Below are 21,615 nucleotides of genomic sequence, written 5' to 3'. Positions count from 1 at the left end.
CGAGACCACGCCCTTTGCCCCAGGGTAATGCCTTGAACAATTTTTAATCTACAACATATCCTCATCCTTATGTGTAAGTTTGGTGATAATCTGCCCTGTGGTTCTTGAGAAGAAGATTTTTTAGCAACCACTACTTTTGTTTGTATTTTCCTGATTATCTCCCCTTGTTAAAGGGTCACATTCCTCTATTTAGTATGTATGAAAGCCCTTGGGCCAATGATAACCTGTAACAAATTTGAAAAAAATTGGCCAAGGGGTTCTTGAGTTATAGCCCTTTTTCTAAAAAGTTTACGCACACCGCACAAATGGCCATAGCATTAGCTCTTTGAGCCTTTGGCTCAGAAGAGCTAAAAACAGTTCCATCAACTGCCATCAGTGGCGGATTTAAGGGGAGAAGCAGCCGGTGCCTCCCCCCCCCCCCTCCCCCCCCCCCCTATACATTTTCAAATTTCAGGTAAATCATGGTCTCTTGTTTGGAAAAATGTAAACGATAAAAGGAGCAATAATTTCTTCCACTCTCAGAGCAATAAATGACTAAATCTTTTGATTTTTTGAATAACTTTTATTGGGAGAACTTACATTTTTTCCAAAATCCCTAAAATTTGCGTTATTTTATTGATTTCCCTCTATTAAGAATGACATAAAATAATAAAAATTACTACATAGGAGACATTTGATATCAGATAAAATCTGTAAAATTAAAGGGCTTCGTCCTGGACCCACTGGGGCCTCTAGGCGGCCCCCAGACCCCCTGCCTCATAAAGTTGCGTCCCTAACCACAATTCCTGGATTCGCCCCTGGCCATCGTTGTCAAAGGGGGGGGGGGGGGGGGTCCCACATCAAACCTATATAAACAATAAATCTGACCAATCAGAGGCTAGAATTAAGTAAGAATTAAATCATTCTACCATAAACATTTATGTAGATTTAAATTATTCAAAACTGTTCATTATCCTTTCGTTATACATTGAATACATTAATGTACAATGTAGGGCACTGTTTCTCTGTCACATGACAGTAAACGGATTAATTACAGGAATTAATTTGGATTTTAGTTTTTAAAAAAGTATTATTACATTTTTATAAAACTTAAAGTTCCATATTGACAGGGGGTAGGGGGAACTTGTTCATAAAAACTCCTGCATTTCAATTTCAAATATGGAAAGATTAACAAGTATTAATTCAGCCTGTTTTGAATTCTAAATTTCACAGCGTTGTTTCGGCAAGAAGAAACCAGAACCATATTCTTTCACCCCCCTCTTGTTTTAAACCATACCAAATCATGCTCATGTTTACATTAAGTGGAGGTAACTATATCAGAATATTATCTATTTTTATCTACTATATTATTTTAAAATGAACCAAATTCCACCCTCCTGTGATGTCATCAAAATCAATGATTTATTTAGATTTATGCGTGATAGGAACATACATTTTGTTGGAGTCTTTCCCGATAGTTATTGTAAAAAATCTTGTTAAAAATAAACTATTTTAAAAGTTTAAGTTATGGATGAATAATTAATGATACGTTTCAAAATATTGAATCTAAGGGCAATAACTCTGTTTCTATTGATTTCTTTATCAAGTCTATTATGCGATAGATTTCCTTTATTCTTTACAGACATTTTGTATATTTTTGTGAAGATACAGTTTCATGAAATTGTTATGAATGCTATTATATCATCATAACCAGTTTGTATGAAATTTTGATAACGCTGTTTAAGGAAAATTGCAATTTTCTGACGGTGATATATGATTCTGTTTATGTACGTCTCGTATCTTAAAAAGGGTGATGACCTATGCATTTTATTTGATAATTTGTTAGTTTTAACTCTAATGAATGGAAATAAATACATTTTTCAAACTTGTATCAGATAAAACTACAAGTATGGAGTTACCTTAACGCGATATTTATGAAAATAATTTTTAATCTTGAAAATTAAAGATCTGCCTTATAAGTAATAATCTGGTCCCCGCCCCCGCCACTCTTTGATCCCAAACTATATAAGTATAACAACGTACTTTGTTTTTATCAGGTGGTGTCTTAACGTCATTGACAGAATGGGAAAATATCAAGATTCTGGTGGAAATCTGAATTTATGTCAAAACACGTTAGTTGGGACTCCCGCCCTTTGGTCCGGTTTGCCTCCCTAATATTATATTTCTGCCGACACCCAGGGCCGTAACTGCCGATGAGGCAGACGAGGCAACTGCCTCGTCTGATTTTTTGGCAAAAAAGAAAATAAAATTATATAAATGTTATATTATAGGATATATGTTTAAAATGAAGACAAGCACCTTTGTCTTTGACACCATATTACGATTCTTTACATAGTACAAATGAAACACAAACATGATAAATTGGGATTTAAAAAGTGTCATTTTCAGTCGTAAAGTCAATCGGCGGCCCCCAATCCCCTGCCTCCCCTGATTTAGAACCCTACTTACGGCCCTGACACCCCTGTTCCTACGTATAAGCAATCGATAAAAACTAATCCTATATATAAGCAATCAATCAAAAATATTCCTACATATAAATATTCAATTAAAACTATTCCTACATATAAATATTCAATCAAAACTATTCCTACATATTCCTATATATATATATTCAATCAAAAATATTCCTACATATAATCAATCAATCAATCAATCAAAAGTTAACTATTCCTAGATATAAACATGTAATCAAAATATAATATTCTCCTAGTCCTGCTGTAAATCGGAGCTGCTTTATTATTTCTTTGATAGTATCGTACCTAGGTAATGTTTTCTTTGTTCAGTTTTATTTGACGTCCGTATCCTGTAGATACTTGTACACCTTTATTGTGTTACTGTCGTACTGTCCCAGATAGAGGTTGTGTTGGTCGTCCACACACAGAGCCATGGGACCATGTATTCCGTGTTGTTCTCGTGTCAGCAGTAGAGACAGGAACTGACCGTCCTGATCCAAGAGGTGGACACTGTCATTAGAAATATCACAGACCAGTACGTGTCCGAGGACGTCCGTACAGATACCACAGGGATAAAAGTCAGACTGATGACCTGTGTAGTCAAACCGATGATGTCCTGATTTATCCACCACTACTACTGCTCTCTTATCCATGCCAGAAATCCAGATGTCTCCGTTCTTGTTCTCCGTGATGTACATTGGTAATATATACAATCCCTGTCCTTTATCGTCCTTCTCAATGACCTGGAGTTCCCGTCCTGTCCTGTCGTACCTCGTCAATTTCCCATAACTCCCCACCAGTATGTCGCCGTTAATACGGGAGGAGTGGATACAGTATGCTTCCCAGTCTGTTGTGAGGAGTGTGGTGACGGTCCCGTCTGATGTTAACTTACGGACTTCATCGCCGTCTATAAACAGGAGGTCCCCGTCCTCTGTGACGGTGTGACTCCCTGTTATTGGGAAGTATCCAACTCTCAGTTTGTCGTGTAGTACGCGTCCGGAGGAGTCCACCTGTAGGAGACGTCCTTCATAATCACTCACCCACAGTCTGTCAGACGTCACAACCGAGATATGACGAACTCCACCAACATCAGGTACGGTTATACTGGATATCTGTGAGGCGGAGAAAACAACCTTCTGGGAAAGGGACACATCTACAATAATGAAATCAATTCATATTAAAGAGCTTCGCACCTGAGATTTGGAGTCATGTCAATTTTTGGGAAGTGTATTTTTGATTTCTACATGGAAGAAGAATTCGGTAATTGAAAAGAAAAACTGGGAACTAGCAACGTTTATTATTGAAGTATAGTGTTCTAAACATGGCCTTTTTGCACCGAAAATTTATTCAATTAAACTTCATTTGTCTGTTAGTGTCAACACAACGTAAGCAACACAAATCAATAATTACATAAGATAGATACATAATCATGTCTTCTAACTTTACAGATAAAAAAGTTTAATACTAGTAATGGAAATAAATAATGACCTTTTTGCACTAGAAATGCAAAAAAAAAAAAAAAAAAAAAAAAAAAAATAATAATAATAATAAAAGATCGGGATATCAAATTTAAGAGTTTAAAGGGATATAGATAAGATAAGATAAGTTTATTCCAATTTTAATATTTGGAGTAATGTCATTTTCTAAAATTTCACAAAATTTTCAAAGTTTTGTCTTAAAATTTAAAATGGAACTAAGAAAAGTCGGGGTTAGAGACCAATTTAAAAAAAAAAAATTGGCGAAAATAGTTGATTTTTATACAAAATTTCGAGTAAATTAATTTTAACCTTTTGATGAATCGATGTTCTATTTGGAAAAAAATATATCAACCAAATTAATAGATTACAACATTTGAAATAGTTTCAAGTCTCCACTACTTGTATCATGAATTATAAAACTGAAATACATGTATAGGAGTATAAAAATACAAGATATATTAGATGAACCAGAAACTGTAATATCACACAGATTTATAACTTTTTGATAAATCAATCCTTCCGTCACAAAATATAGTCCCTGCAAAACCCTTTCAAAATTTGAATTGACTAATTTTTTCAACTGAGTAGGGTTCAGTGATAGATGTGTAATATGTTTGCACCAATGGGATCAGTATTGAATCAAAAATACTTAGTTGTAGCATCATGTGTAGTAGAGCTCAAAAGCTCAGAAGTTAACGTCCTAAAAATAATGAAATACAAAATCAAAAAAGGAAAAAAAGTGTGTCTCTACTAGGGAAGTATAAAACTTTGCCTTGTTGTTTAAAGGATTTATGAAATTGATCACTATTCGTTATCTTCACCTTTTACCTATATACTGATTAAAATGAAAACCAAGGACAATGTTATAAATTTTCTTTGAATACAGGATTATTCAAGTAAACTAATTATGGGCCGGCACAAGCCTGTCCATTCTATGATATAAGTCTGCAGAAGTCGCATGTGTTTCTGTGGGACAGGTGTGTGTTATCGCGGAAGTGTTCTAATAAAAAAATGACGTCTTTTATATATCTATTCATTTTTTAAGACAAGGGTTTATATATTTTTTATGACCACAAAAATAATGATAATAGTAATACATATTTAATAATTCATGGTATAATCAGTGGCGGATTTAGGGGGGGGGGGGGACCCGGCACCCCCCCCCTCTAAAAAACATTCAAACTTAACGTAAATTGTGGTATCTTGTTTATAAAAACGTACTAAAGGATAAAAGAAGCAATGATTTCTTCCACTCCCGGAGAAATGAATGACAAAATCTTTTGATTTCTTGAATTACTTAATTGGGAGAACTTATTTTTTTCCCAAAACCCTTAAAATTTGCGTCATTTTACTAATTTCACCTTATTAAAAATGATAGAATATAGTACAAGTGACTTAAATAGGAGACATATTTCAAGTCCTCTAAAATCCAGGAGCTTCCGGGGGCTTTCCCCCCTGGGCCCCCAACAGGGCTTCGCCCTGCACCCACTGGGGGTATCAAGGCGGCCCCCAAACCACCTGCCTCATAAAGTGGCGCCCCCGTAACCGCAATTCATGGATCCGCCCCTGATAATATGTAAAACTTCCGACTATCATGACCTTTGCGCACTATATATTTCGCATAGCGAGACATTCCATAAATAGAGGACAGATAATTAGAAGAGTGTATGACAAGCGGTGTGTGTTATAGACGCCCCGCCATCAAGCTGCACGTACACGGATTGTGCACAGGAATAATGGACACTGTCATAACAGGTCAATCTGGAGCGTTACATCTGGAGCATTACAGCGAATATCGTAAAATTTTGCCAAGAATTTCATCAAATTGTAGGTTTGGGGAAGGGGGGGGGGGGTTACAACCGTATTTAATGTTTATTTCTGTCCAAGATTTCATACAATATAAATCCCGAGAATTTGAGAAGCAATCTGTAATAAACAACAACAGACACCTGGAAAGAGGGAGGGGCAGCCGGAGAAGAAGTTGATTTCACATTTATCTGAAAATTCTTATCTCGCGAAGTTCAAAAATGAAATTAAAGTTCTAGATCCAAAATGTATGGGGTAAGAGGCCGGTGGTTGATCTCTCAATTCTTCTGTTAAAGTTGATTTAGATTTTAAAAAATATTTTCTAAATATTGAATCGCACATAAAAGACCAACCAACCAAAACAACGTTAAGATTAGATTAGATACGGATTGAATACACATGTACAGGTTATTGACATTGTTCAGGCGCGGATCTAGAACATTAAGTTGTTGATATCATGATGTGTATTTTTTTTCTATTTCTTTTATCGTCTGCATTGGGTTTTATAGGTTAGCTAATAAATAACTCTTTTAAAGAATTTAACGTGACAAACGAATTTACAACGTTTCTAAGGGGTGTGATCAAAAGTCCAATGTCTGACAAAAATACTACATTCGCATACTTTTCATTAACATCCATCTTTCGAAGTAAATTTGTTGAATGTTGAAAATAATAATAATCAGTGTGTGAAAATCGGATGACATAAACTTACAGGAGTCCCCTCCCCCCATAACTATTAAGATTAAGATTTTAATCCTACAATCAATGCAATGCAGTAATGATGTCATCGTCGGATACCCACGGGTGATCTTGTCTTTTACTCATCACCCGTGTACAAACTCGCCGCCGAAAAATCATCGTATGTAATTAATATGCGCGGGTCATTTGATTGGCTGCTGCACAGAGTGACGATGACAAATCAACGAATCAAAGTTTATGTTACGTATGTATGTTCGGCAATGACAAAACTTTTCCGTAGTTAACACACGATTGCAAATAAATCCACTCACCGGTGCATTTTGCAGTTTGATAAAGGTTCTCCCATATAATTTTTGACTGGTTTTTGATGTAAGTGACCTGTACAACTTGTCTTTAATCGTTTTAAAACAAAATTTGCACGTTTTAACGGGCGTCAAGATATTTAGTAAAAATAGCTAACTAATAAAGATACTTTCAAAATTGAAGAGTTCCAACTTTCTGATTGATTGTCTATAATCAACAAATTTGCATATTTTACGACGATATTTCGGCGAGTTTGGCCACGGGTGATGAGTGAAATACGAGATCACCCCGTGGGTATCCGATGATGTAATGATGTTCGCGGAAAAATTTAAATACCATATCATACTCTGATATCGCCCTCTCTTTCTCTCGCATTCTCTTTTTTAAACCAAAATCACAGGTGTGTGTGTGTGTGTGTGTGTGTGTGTGTGTGTGTGTGTGTGTGTTTGTAAGCCCTGTCAATTGAACCAGTGAATAAGAAGGCACACGTGTAAATCAACACGGGGTCGGCCAAAGGAACACGGAAATGGTGGTGTTCAGTTGGATTTTTATAAAAATCAGCATAAAATCATTAAATAGGTCATCTACCATCAAAATCCTGAAGTGTTTACTTAACAGGATTTATGAGATGTGTGTAACAGGTGTGTAAAGATTTAGCACTCGTCCATCTTTTTTTCCTTGCGAGCATGGCTTACACATTTTTGAAGTGCGCATGCTCTGTTTTAAATGACGTCATTTGTGATATCATCATAATGGAGTTTTCCAGGGAAAGAAGTTGGCCCATCTGAGGTAAGTAACACGGTTGAAAGATTTTTTTGTGTGCATATTATCAATGGGTTTTTTATTACATAGACTGATTAAATGATGTTTCATACCGATCGTGTTATGTACAAGCGACAGAGTACCCTAGTTACTGAAAATTTCGATGATAAAAGTGATAAATCTGCGTGAACTGTTTGGTTGTTGCTTTTTTTTTCTTTTTAAAATATAATCTTTGCAGTTAATGTACTCTGTATACTAAGAATTCATATTGATTTTGGATAGAATTTCACAAAAAGATTTGCGCCAGGTCCTTAGGAATCAACCCCCCTACCCCACGGCACATTTTTTGGATGATTGGAACGTATACCCCTTTACATCTGTCTCCCTACTTTGAAGTTTTTTCCAACGCCATGACATAAATAATAAATAGATAAATAAATAAGAATGCAAAAATAAAAAAGAAAGATGTATATGTATTCGGATTGGCATGTTCCACTTTGTCCGGGTTGAAATCCCTGAGGATGCAAATGTACATTACGCCGCACTGCTTCAAAATGCAGTACGTACATGGTACAGGCGTACCACATAGGTATGTAACTACTAAGACTATAAACCAAACAGAATGTGATATGTAAAACTATTACTCTGAATGCATTTTACTTGTTTACAATGTAGCCTGTCGGGCTGTGGTGTCACACGCGTGGTTTACACGTGCACTTTAGGTGACAGTGGAGGAAATTCGAACGATGTATGGATTATTGTCTCCTGGTAACTTTGGCAGTTACCTTTTGCTTTCAATCTACTTTTTAAGAATAATTCAACCCTCACTAATCATTTCCAAGCTGCATTTCGATCTTGGCAGAATGATCTTCAGCTACAATTCAAAATTAAGGGATGATGTTGTGTATTGAGTTTTTCTCGATTGTTTACATCTGTGATTGTTTATGTGATGTATCAACTGATCAAGCTGTACAGTGTCATGACATATAGTGGCATAGCTTCCATTTATATGCTTGCACATCATTTTGTCAGAAGTAGAAATTTCTAAAATTAAGATTTTTAACATGTATATGATTATATGTGTTTGTTTGGTTTTAGTATTAATACCTGTAGAGAATATTTCAGTAATATGAAGTGCGACACATTTAGACGCATGCATGTGGTGTTTGAAGGTCTCATCTGGAAGACCAGCAACTTTCTCTTTTGAATGCTAAATATGACGATGGAGCATTCACCTCACTACCTACATTTACACCCTAAATAAAGTACATTAGCATGGCTCGAAACCATGATTTCTTCATCATGAAGCAAATGCTCTGTTACCACTGAGCTACCAATTTTTTAACATGAATTCATAGCTAAAATTTTTAAAAATTTATAACTAATTTTTTGGTTAATTCCATAAATATTATTCCTCTCTCTAGACACAATTCTGGGTAACCCCCTGCCTTTGGGGATATAAGTACATCATTTCTTTCAGAATGGGACAATGTCAGGAGAGCTTTTGTTATTTGTTATACTCTTAGTGTTGATGGCATCTATGAACAACAGGATAATGTTTTTAGATTATTATTTCTGATATCATATTTGTAAATTGTTTATGAGGGGTTGTTAAAGTTTGTGGACAAAAGGACACACTTATTAAAAATTCAAAGTTATGATAAGTAAAAAATATAGGAGATGTGTAACAAAATTGTAGATTTGAACATTTTAATTTTAATTAATCTTTATAAGTATTGATTTCAGATACATGTATGACATTGCATGCTTGATCGGGGAGGGGGCTACAGTTAGATAATATTCTGGTCAGCACATTCGATAAACTACAGTTGTACATGGAACTCATTAAATCACTTCTTTTTCTTTCAGTGGTCTTCAACTTTTAATCTCCAAGAAGGAAATGTAATTAAGAGATGAATAAAGTATCCCTAAGAATACCAGAAGAAAGGCTGTGTTGAGAAAAACAGCCCTTCCTCAGTACCTCAGAACTAGATGATAGCCCTTGTTACTTTATGCTGAATATGACACAGTATAGAAGATCTGATCATGAAGAAGTTACACCATTGATACACTTGCCAACTGCCAAAACTACTTTCTGATAGTATGACGAGATTAGAAGATATCATGGTGTAGTCATGACACAAACTGCAAATCAAAGATTGTCTTCCCCAGAGGATGAACAGAGTGCTTCACATGGATAACATTTCCTTTTCGAGTTTTGAAATTAGTAAGTATACAACATATTTTAGGCCACATAGTCATAAAATTATTTTTTAGATTTCCATCCTTGCTTGGAAAAAAATGGGGCAGGTGGTGTATTTTTTATTTTTCAGAATATATATTTCCCGTTCATTATACTCGCATGTTGCTGTAGAGTGTAGATTACTTCATATTTTTTTTTACATTGTTTTCTTTGGACAGAAAATTTCCATACAGCAATATTATAATTGTTTTTAAGTGATTTTGAAGTACGTTTTCATGTAACACTGAAGTTGAACATTCTTTTGCGCTTTTTTGAATAATAGTAATTTTTAGCTCACCTGAGCTGAAAGCTTAAATGAGCATTTCCAATCCCCTGTTGTCCGTCTGTCTGTAAACTTTCACATTTCTGACTTCTTCTCAAGAACCACTGGGACAATTTCAACCAAACTTGACAAAAAGCATCCTTTGTGAAGGGCTTTCAAGTTTGTTCAAATAAAGGGTCACACCCCCTTTCAAAGGGAAGATATAATTACAAAATTGCAAAAATAGGGTTGCGTCATTTAAAAATTTTCTCCTAAAGAACCACTGGGCCAGAAGAGCTGAAATTTACATGAAAGCTTCCTGACATAGTGTAGATTGAAGTTTGTTCAAACCATGACCCCCATAGGTAGGATAGGGCCACAATAGGGGATCAAATAGTTTACATACAAATATAAAGGGAAAATCTTTAAAAATCATCTTGTCAAGAAACACTGGGCTAGGAAAGTACAAATTTACGTAAATACTTTCTGACATAGTGCAGATTCAGGTTTGTTAAAATCATGACCCCCTGGGGTAGAATAGGGCCATAAAAATCTTCTTCTCAAGAACCATTATGCCAGAGCAGTTTACATAATTTACATGAAAGCTTCCTGACATACAGCTTTGTAGTGCAGATTCAAGTTTGTAAAAATAAAATTTCGAAAAGGTGTCGCTGTGTTTGGTGTAATTTTTGTTCGTTCTTCACAAACTTGCTCACTCAGCTTGACACAGCCTAGGTGTTCATATGTAAATTTTTTATTTTTCGTAACTTAAAATGTCGTGTAGCAATGGTGGCCAGATCAAATTTTCCATCCAATGTTATAATAGGACTAGACATGGGTATCATTTTGCATACAATTTAAAGTATGTTTTTGCATATACACATTTTTTCTAATGCCTGTACACATTGAATTAGTAAACACCAGGCACGTCCTCCTATCCCCTTTACAAGCTATGTTTGTGTGGGGTTTTTTGGAGTTAGATTTTAGGTAGGAGAAATCATGGCCCCCGTGAGTAGGTTGGGCCACAATACTTAAATAGGGATCAAAGTTTTAGAAGCGAATATGTAGAACAAATCTTTAAATATGGGCCAAGGTGAATCAGGTGAGCGATGTGGCCCATGGGCCTCTTGTTTGAATATGCAGTTTATGCAGGATCAGGATATGCCATTGCCGTATCCGCTAATTAATGAGTCATAATTACCATCATTGTACCACAAAGTAACAGTCACTGTACTGTAGTTCTTTTGCTTAACATTATTCAATTCAGTTTGCCATCATCTTCTTCTAGTCTAAGACACGCACACTCAATAATAAAAGTTCCAAACACAGTATTGGGAAATGGCATGGTATCGCATACTTTCACATTCAATAGCATCTCCATTAATCAATTTTAACAAGGCATACATGTGCAGTCACTTGACCAAATTCATATCACACTGCAACAGTCCTTCACACCTACCACATCTTTGGGTACCCTTATAATAGAAACATGTCAAATATAACCACAACATGCCAAAATGTTAGGGTCAGTCATTGAAATGCTCTAAATGTTTGATATACAAGCCAAATATTTGTTCTCAACTTCTTTTTAAAAAAAAAAGGTAGAATAAAAAACAATGGGGTAGATAATTTTGAGAGGGGTGGGCGTGGATGATAATCTGTAAATATGAAATTCTATGTGGCCTTAAGTACAGTAAATATGAAAGCAGATCTTAGTATTTAACAATTTTGTTGATCCATAATTTATTTACAGATTTTATATGATCTTATTTTGTATAATTAAAATCTTAGATGATATATATATGTAGAATAATTATATCATTTAGCAAAATGTAATGATTTGTAAACTATAGATACATATACATGTAGTAAATTTGTGTAACAATTAATACATTCAACCCAAAAATGAATTTGCATATTTTAATTGATTTTTAGCTCACCTGAACCAAAGGTTCAAGTGAGCTTTTCTGATCACATTTTGTCTGTCATCTGTCCGTCTGTCTGTCTGTCCGTCTGTAAACTTTTCACATTTTCGACTTCTTTTCCAGAACCACTGGGCTAATTTCAACCAAACTTGGCCAAAAGCATCCTTGGGTGAAGGGCTTTCAAGTTTGTTCAAATGAAGGGCCATGTCCCTTTCAAAAGGGAGATAATCACAAAAATAGGGTGGGGTCATTTAAAAATCTTCTCAAGAACCACTGGGCCAGAAGAGCTGAAATTTACCTGAAAGCTTCCTGACATATTGCAGATTCAAGTTTGTTCAAATCATGGCCCCCGGGGGTAGGATGGGGCCACAAGGGGGGATCAAAGTTTTACATACAAATATATAGGGAAAAACTTTAAAAATCTTCTTCTCAAGAACCACTAAGCCAGAAAAGCTGAGGCCAAAAATAAAAATTGATTTGTTTGATGTACCCCGACCGACCAATCAAATTTGCTCCTACCCGACCATTTTTTCCAGCAATTTAAAACTTTTTGGGGGGGGGGGGGGGGGGGGGTCCCTTGAAAAATAGAAAATTCTCCTTAATCTAAAAGAAAATATTACAAATTTTCATGACGTTAAAAAAAAAAACAAAAAACAACCTACCTACCGACCCACCTTGAAAAATGTGAGTCAGAGTACATCAAACAAAAATATTTTTAATGATGGCCTGAGATTTACATGAAAGCTTCCTGACATAATGCAGATTCAAGTTTGTTCAAATCATGGGCCCCGGGGGTTGGATGGGGCCACAATAGGGGATCAAAGTTTTACATACAAATATATATGAAAAATCTTTAAACATCTTCTTCTCAAGAACCACTGAGCCAGAAAAACTGATTTTTACATGAAAACTTTCTGACATAGTGCAGATTCAAGTTTGTTCAAATCATGGCCCCCGGGGGTAGGATGGGGCCACAAGGGGGATCAAAGTTTTACATACAAATATATAGTTAAAATCTTCTTCTCAATAACCACTGAGTCAGAAAAGCTGATATTTACAAGAAAACTTTCTGACATAGTGCAGATTCAAGTTTGTTCAATTCATGGCCCCCTGGGGGTAGGATGGGGCCACAATTGGGGGGGGAGGGGTCAAAGTTTTACATACAAATATTGGGAAAATCTTCTTCTCAAGAACCATTTGGCCAAAGAATTTGACATTTACATGAAAGCTTTTTGACGTAGTGTAGATTCAAGTTTGCAAAAACCGTGGCCTCCAGGGGTAGTTGGGGCCATAATAGGGACTAAGGTTTTACATGCAAAATATATATGGAAAATCTTCAGATATGGGCCAAGGTGACTCAGGTGAGCGATGTGGCCCATGGGCCTCTTAAATTGTTTTCTTATCATTTGCATATTTTTTCAACTTAAAATGACCACCAACAAATTATAAATAATTTGTTTTTAGCTTAGCTGAGCTTTTCTGATTGAAACTTGTACTGAAGTTTATATTGTCAGTCTGTTCATCTGTCTGTCACAAAATATTGTGACCGCTTCTCCTCCTGTATGGCTTATTGGAGAGACTTGAAACTTTGTACAAATTATGCTTCACTGCCATTTGTAGATGTGCATATATTGATTCAGAAGAGGGATAGGGGATGTTATATAGCTTGTAAACACTTCTCCTCTTATATGGTTGATCGAATATCCAGGGAATGGGATACAATTGTTCACAGTGCAGCACGAGTCATTTCCCCCTGAATACAGGGGGCGCACAACACGGTGGGGTCCTCAAGTGATTTTATCATTATAAGGAATAGATAGAGAATTTACTATTTCTGATTGTAATTAAATGCCAGTTAAGGAATTTTTGTAGAAATTAAGTGTATAATTACTGACATTTGATACGACTGTACATTTTTTTAGTCATTTAATATATTTATACATCCTGTATGGGATTTTTCACATTCCACGATATCTAAATTAAGATCAGAATAAGGATGAGCAATTCTTTCATAAATACTTTTTATCAATATTATTGACGACCCCCCAAAAAAATCCACGATGAATATGCAAGAATTAAATTACATGTGCAACCAACACATGCAATCATTAACTTGTAATCCTTTCACATTGTGGACAAAAATATGTACACCAGGTGTCAATAAACGGATCATATATGTTAAGTATATCAAATCTGTATCTCTAATGCAAATTCTCTGTTGAATCTTTTTTCTAATATATAGTATAGTATAGAATTATAGTGGAACTATAAAATTTAAGGTACTAATGAACTGAATTTCAGGACTAACCTTTACAACACCCCCCCCCCCCCCCCCACCCAACACCCCCACCCCCACCCACCCCCCTTCACGATTTAGGGTTTGGAGCTTTTGGGTTTTGTTATTTTTGTTAGTATGTTTTTGTTTTTCAAGAAGTTTCAGACAATAATTGTAAAGTCAACTTCCCCTTGCCTCCCCCTAAACCCCTTTTGAAAATAATGTTACATACCCGACAATTATATTTATATCATCTTATGGTTTCAGGATGCTTTTGTTCCCAAGGGTCTATTATTTTTTTTACAGATTACTCATGAAAGTTTTGGTATTAATTGTACCATTACTTGGACAGAATTAAGCACTAAATAGACCTACTGAATATAGGTCTAGTCTTTACTCCTTCTTCCCCCCCTTTCCCATCCCTTCAATTTAATGAAATGAATATATTCTAAAGTGTTCTTCGTAGAATTGGATAAACTAATAAGCTTTGTTATTACTGTATAGGGGAAAAATAAATCGTGGTGAAAATTTTCGCTATATTCGTGGTCTAGACAAATCTGCGAATACAAGAAACTGTGAATATTTTTATTTTTATTCTTTAATACACAATGTGTTTAGAAAAAGGGGAGGGGGCTTATAGTGATTTGAATCTGCGAATTTATGAACCCACAAATGTGTCTAAAATGAAAAAAAAAGCGAAAATTACAACACGTGAAATTATTCCCCATTACAGTATAATAGATATGATACAACCTGTTAAAACTCAACCCATAATAAAGATTTTGATCCCATAAGCTTTACAATACCCTATTTGTTACCACTATTTTATCTGTCATCTTAGGACCCCATCAGTAAGCACGCCCCCTACTTCCGGTGTAATGGCAGTAACTGCAAAAATGAAGGCCATTGTGTACAATACTTCATTATCGTTTAATGTTGTTCACGTTCTTCTGACCCAGGGATCGAATATTTTCCTACAATTTACAGTGGATCAAAGAGAATTGTTTTATAGTTTTTTTCTTCTTTATGCATATATGACCCAGTATGTCTCTGCAGAGCACATATCTACATCTGGCATTTTCTAATGACTTAATGTTCACTATTTTTAGCGATCAATTAAGTTTTTTAAAATTAGTTTTTCAATCAAAATTAGCATAAATATAAATCTATAGCTAACCAGGGGTATGATGCATGTGACCCAAATTTGTCATTATGCAGGGGCCTATATCTATTCTACGAAGTATATTTGATGCGCATTAAAGTTTGAAAATTTTAATTCAAAATATGCATTAAAACCGCTGTTTGAACAAGGCATAAGTATCATTTTAAAGTTACATATGTACTTAAGTATCTTTGCTAGATATGATGTTCAAAAAGATTAATCAGTTTTTTTAATTACTGATTAGATCACCTGAGTGGGTATAAGGATTGATAAACTAAGATTTTGAATTTTTAAAAAAAGCTAACAGACAGATGAAAGAGCTTGATAAATACCATAATACAGTCCATCATAACATGGGTGCATGAAAATCAGGTTCTAGAGCAGATATTAATATATTAGGTAGAACATTGATGATACGTCTTATCTGGTATATGTAAGTTGTAACACCCTCTTCATTAATACTGTGCATTTTGACAAAATAGTATATGAAGTCCAGTGGTTCCATTGAATTTGAACATATGTTGAATAAATATATAGTTAGTAGTGGTAGAGAACAGGCATTGTTTGAATGTGTCTACTAGATTTCTTGTTAAATAACCTTCACTTTAATTTCAGTCAAACATAATTTTGCATCAGAGAGAACAAGTGGCTTTGACATAACCTAGAAAATACAATATTCAATAAAAAGAGCATGGCACCAGGATAGCTAGATGCCCATATTCCCAGCAAAATGAGCCAGTCCTAAAGAGAGTCCACTAGAGATGAAATAAAACTCATTAAAATGTATTGAGAAAAGGTATATATATACAAGTTTTGATTTGCACCTTAAGAGTATATTGATAATTTGTATTTTGACAGCCTCCAACTGAAATACAGTGAAAATATTGCTGCAGTACTGTAATTATGTCTCCCCTCTTTCAGGGGAGACATATTGTTTTTGTACTTTCTGTCCGTCTGCCACAAAATCTTGTGAACACTTCTCCTATATGGCTTATCGGATAGACTTGAAACTTTGTACAATGCTTCATTGCCATTTGTAGATGTGTATATTGGTGGGACGGAAGGATCCAATTATTTTCCTAAAAGTTAATAGTAGATCTTAGAGGGGTGGAGGATGTAAAATACCTTGTCAACACTTCTCCTATATGGCTTATTGGATAGATTTGAAACTTTGTACAGTGCTTCATTGCCATTTGTAGATGTGCATATTGTCGGGACAGGAAGGTCCAATTATTTTTCTAAAAGTTAATAGTAGATCTAAGAGGTGTGGAGGATGTTAAAATAGCTTGCGAATACTTCTCCTATACGGCTTATCCGATAGACTTGAAATTTTGTAGAATACTTCAATGCCATTTGCGATGTGCATATTGCAGGGACAGATCAAAGATCCAAATGTTGTCCCTAATATAGTGGATTGTAGGGGTGGAGGGTGTAAAATAGTTTGTGAACCCTTCTCCTATGTGGCTTAATTATTGGAGTTCATAATGTCTATGTTCCTGCTCATGCTTTATCTTCCATACCATGCAGTACATTAAGGGGTTGGAGGTTTCAGTTGGAGCACTTCCAATTTGGGGAGCTGGGGATACATTTGTTTTTCATAAAAACAATCTGAAGTTATGATATATTTGTCATAAAATGTTTATGATATCTGTATCATTTTGAATCTTTAAAAATGATAATTGATATGTGAATTAATATTTACAGCTGATCATTTGATAAACACTTACTTTGTAGAAATAGAAATTATGATTTTTATCTAATTGTACATTTCTTGCTATCTCTATAAAGACCTTTTACGAAGACCTTTTACTAATCACTTCTCTAAATATTTTTGCAGATTTGTCAGAATGTTATGCATCATGATCAACAGAAAAGAACTTCACAGGTAGACCAAAGCTGACCTGGGATGAGATCCTAAAACGAGACCTAGAGTTTAGAGGATTGGATAGGATCAATCCACTGGGTCGCTAAGTGTGAAAGTACAAACTTCAACCTCAACAGGACAGCCAGGCCTCACCCTTGCAAAAATATTAATTTGGCCTGGATAGTCAAAATGAGTGATGATGATGATATCAAGGTCTGACACTGTAAGCTCAGTAAGGGTAGATGCTGGCAATGGAGCTGTTGAGCAATACAACAAACAGGTTTAACATTGAACATGTTTATATACTTTTTTAGCTCACCTGAGCCAAAGGCTCAAATGAGCTTTTCTGATCACCTTTGCCTGTCGTCTGTCTCTCTGTAAACTTTTCACATTTTCATTTTCTTCTCCAGAGTGAACCACTGGGCCAGTTTCAATCAAACTTGGTATGCATCATCAATAGATAAAGGGTATGCAAAAATAGGGTGGGGTCATTTAAAAAACCTTTTCAAGAACCACTGGACCAGGAAAGTTGAATTCACATAAAAGGTTCCTGTTTTGTGCAAATCATGGTATCCGGGGGTAGGGTGAGGTCACAATCGAGGATCAAAGTTTTACATTCATATATAGTACAGATTCAAGTTTGTTAAAGGTCATGGCTCACAGGGGTAGAGTGGGGTCACAATAGGGGATCTAAGTTTTATATGTGAAATGTATACAAGGAAAATCTTTTAAAATCTTCTCCTAAAAAACTAGATGCAGAACTAAACCCAAAATCGTAGCTCTTTGAGAAGATATTGGGGCAAGTCAGAGCGCTAGAGCTTCAGATGAACCCCTTATTAAAAATCTTCAATTTACGGCACAGAAAAAAAGTGCATGGTTAAGTCCCTCTATCACTGCATTCCTACATCGCTGTCTCATGAATTTAATATTAAATAATTCCTAACATATTTTCCCACTATACTTGTTTCCAAGCATACTTTCAAATATTCCTTAAACCCACATATAACCTAAAAACTCACAGCTTCAAGTGATTTTCTTTGTTGATGTAGCCATGTTAGGTATACGTAGCCAGTCAATTTGAACCCCAGTTCATTTCCATTGTATCTGGGTTCTCTCTTCCACCAATAAAAACTGGGCACCACCAGATAACTGAAAAATTGTTGAGTGTGGCGGAAAACAGCTAAAACAATCAATCATATATGTTCTTTGACCTTGTGACCCTGAACTCTGAGTTTGACCTACTTTTAAGAAAGTATAACTTATTAAGTATATCCAGGACTATTTTAGATAGGGCTTTCATGTATTGTATATATATTACTTATGGCAAGGTCTTTCATATCAAACCAAGACCTATGACTTCATACCTTGGTCTTATCCAGAACAGCAATATCATGCTTGTCATATCTTTGTGTTATATGATTTCATTTTAGTAATGTTGTGTTCTTTAGTGGTAGGTTTGGGTCACATTATTCATGAGAATAAAGATTGATAAAACAGCATTTAAAAATCAAAACAGCAGGGCCAAGGTGACTCAGGTGAGCAATGTGGCCCCTGGGCCTCTTGTTGATTTTGATATTTGTACAGATATCATTTGTATGAGAAATGGAACTCTTTTTTTTCTTTTACAAATACATTCATTATCATATGGATCCATCTGTGTTGATTATTTAATAAAAGGACTACATTCAATGTATTAAATGCAAATTTATTGATATGTCTGTGGTTGAATTACTCATGTATGTATACATTTTTTTGACACATGCAATTACATATATATAATGTATATATATATATATATATATATATATACTAATTGTACATATAACATCTCCTGTAATATAATAAAATATATGACTGAGAATAAAAGACCTGCTATTTTCATTGCTACCATGGAACATTAAAAGATTAGAATAATTCAAATATCTTAATGAATTCTGTAATATATGAATTTGATATTTGTATACAATTGCCTCACTGGTGTTCAATGTGAACTTTGGTTTATCATTTCAGTTTGCTCTTTATATCAAATCAAAATTTAAGACAAATAAGGAATTATTTCCAAAATTGGTTAATATGGTACATTGTAGTAAAATCAAGAGTTTATTCATATGAGATAGCTAAATTCCGCATGGATAACCAGTGACTGATTCTTAATTGTCAACATTTTCACCAAACAGTTCAGAAATTACCCCGGTACATACTATTGGGGGATTATAAAATTCCTTAAAAAGTGACATATTTTTAAATATCACCTTTTCAAGGAGAAAAATCCCTTTAAGTATATGAATCCTATGAAGAAATTAAAAGAGAGGTGGCTATAGGTATATGCGACCCACCTGATCTTTATTTTTCTGCAACATATTCAAGTGTGTTTTTATCACTTGTATGGTGAGATTCATTTGTGGCAAGAGCTGTTATGATGTCTCGAGTCAGAAAGCACCAGAATCCACTAGAAATAGTTTTAGATCTATGGAGCGCCAAATTAACAAACTCAAATATTTGAAGATATCTTTAATTATTTGAAGATATTATCAATTCATTTCATGCACGCAACATTGCAATCAAAGATCTCTTCAAATAATTAATATCTTCAATTCTGCATTATATATATATATTGCGAGCATGAATTGAATTATTGATATCATTATTTATTCTGCTGAATTGATGCACGCAATAATTTAATTGTTGCTCTCCTCAAATGAATTATAATTTAATGATACCAACAATAGAATTAATGCATGCTACAATTCAATTGAAGAGAGCAATAATTCATTAATGCTAACATCACTTAATGTGCACAATAATTATTGCTCTCTTATATTGAATTAATGATATTAATTAAATTGATGCGTGCAATAATTAGTTTAGAGAGAGTAATTATTGCTCTCTTCAATTGAATTATTGCTCTCTTCTATTGAATTAATGATATCATTAATTAAATTGATGCGTGGAATAATTATTTTAGAGAGATTGATTATCTAATTGAGATATAATCTTCAATTCAAGATATCCACAATTGAATGATTTCTTTAATTGAATTGTTGCTCTTTAAAAAAAAAGTGATGCGCGCATTAATTGCTTATGAAATAGCCTTGTATATATAATTAAAAAGATCCTCCATTGAATTAAAAGAGATAATCAAGTCATTCATACAGAGCTCTAAATTAATTTTTGCGAGCAATATTTCCACCACATGGATGTGCGCATCATTTGAATTAATGAGAGCGATAATTGATTTGATGCGCGTATATTATTGGACTTCAATTTGAGCTTATGTAAAACATTAATAAGATTTTAAAAAATCAACCTGGTGAATTTGTATTATAAAGGTCATGAGAGGACACGTCCAGTTTTTGAACAAAAACAGAAGGTGATATATTCCCTTGAATTTGCAATTGGTCATCTCTGTCCTCAGATCAGCAGGGAAAGGAGTGGGGGTCCAAATCACTTTTATGAGGGAGATTATTTCTCATTCGAGGGCGCGAATTGCCAATGTTCAGGGAATGTTTTAAATCTCTACTTGCCTTTCGAGACTGAACTAAGTTCATCAATAAAACTTACAAATATGTAACTTGAATTTTACCTTTCGTTATAATAGTTCAATTTATGCGCAATGTACCAGGTTCAATTGTCGGTGTGTTTCAGACGTGGTTAATGGGGGGGGGGGGGGGGGGGTCCAACACGTAACACGTTTAGGGAAAGGCGTAATTAGTGCCAAAGGCACGAAATCTCTAAACAAAAATATCTAAGATGAAGCAAAATCGTGATTTTTGGGGGTTCTCTATTACAATTTTGTCCTCATATTTCAAGGTGAGATGATAGTCAAAATTGATATAATGTGCATGTACATATCATAAACATGTAGATATTTTTGTAACAGTATATAAAGGAACCGGGAACAAATCCTGATTCTGAAGTTATGTTATATAAACTGGTGTTATAAACCGGATTTTCAAAGAATTTATGGTTTTTGCAACGTTTGATTAAAGTTCTCTGTAAGGTCACATCTATGTAGTTACATATATAAACAGAATGTTCATGAAAATGTTCCCTTTTAGAGTGGAATTAAGATATCGCGTAACATTTCTTTACAAAGATATCTAATTTTTATTCATGTCAAAAGTCAACAAAAAACTTAAAGTGATACAAAAATGTACATAATTATGAATACTTGTTTTAGATCCTTTAGGCACTGTATTACAGAATTTTGATTTTATTTATCATACTTTTTGGTCGAATTACTACAGAGTCTGGCCCGTACAGCATGCGTTGGCAAACGAGGGAGTCTATAATCATAGAAGTATATATATATATAATAATGATGATTATCATAAGTTATTATTACATTAAAAGTCATCATTATGGACACTACTACCCCTCCCCC

At 34.7% G+C, this 21,615-nt stretch overlaps 1 protein-coding gene across 1 annotated transcript in view; it reads right to left on the bottom strand.

The window, feature by feature from the left end:
• Positions 1 to 2,458: 2,458 nt before the first annotated feature.
• The window catches only part of LOC125657480 (uncharacterized), an 80,068-nt gene continuing 60,911 nt past the window's right edge, over positions 2,459 to 21,615 (bottom strand). The window contains exon 14 of the mRNA XM_056147811.1: positions 2,459 to 3,606. Coding sequence (XP_056003786.1) covers positions 2,786 to 3,606 — 821 coding nt within the window. The 3' untranslated portion in view covers positions 2,459 to 2,785. The remainder of the gene's footprint in view (positions 3,607 to 21,615) is intronic.

Source organism: Ostrea edulis, chromosome 8 (genome assembly GCF_947568905.1).
Source record: "Ostrea edulis chromosome 8, xbOstEdul1.1, whole genome shotgun sequence".
Taxonomy (NCBI): Eukaryota; Metazoa; Mollusca; class Bivalvia; order Ostreida; family Ostreidae; genus Ostrea; species Ostrea edulis.
Note: the sequence above shows the minus strand (reverse complement) of the source record. Positions and strands in the feature narration are given on the sequence as shown.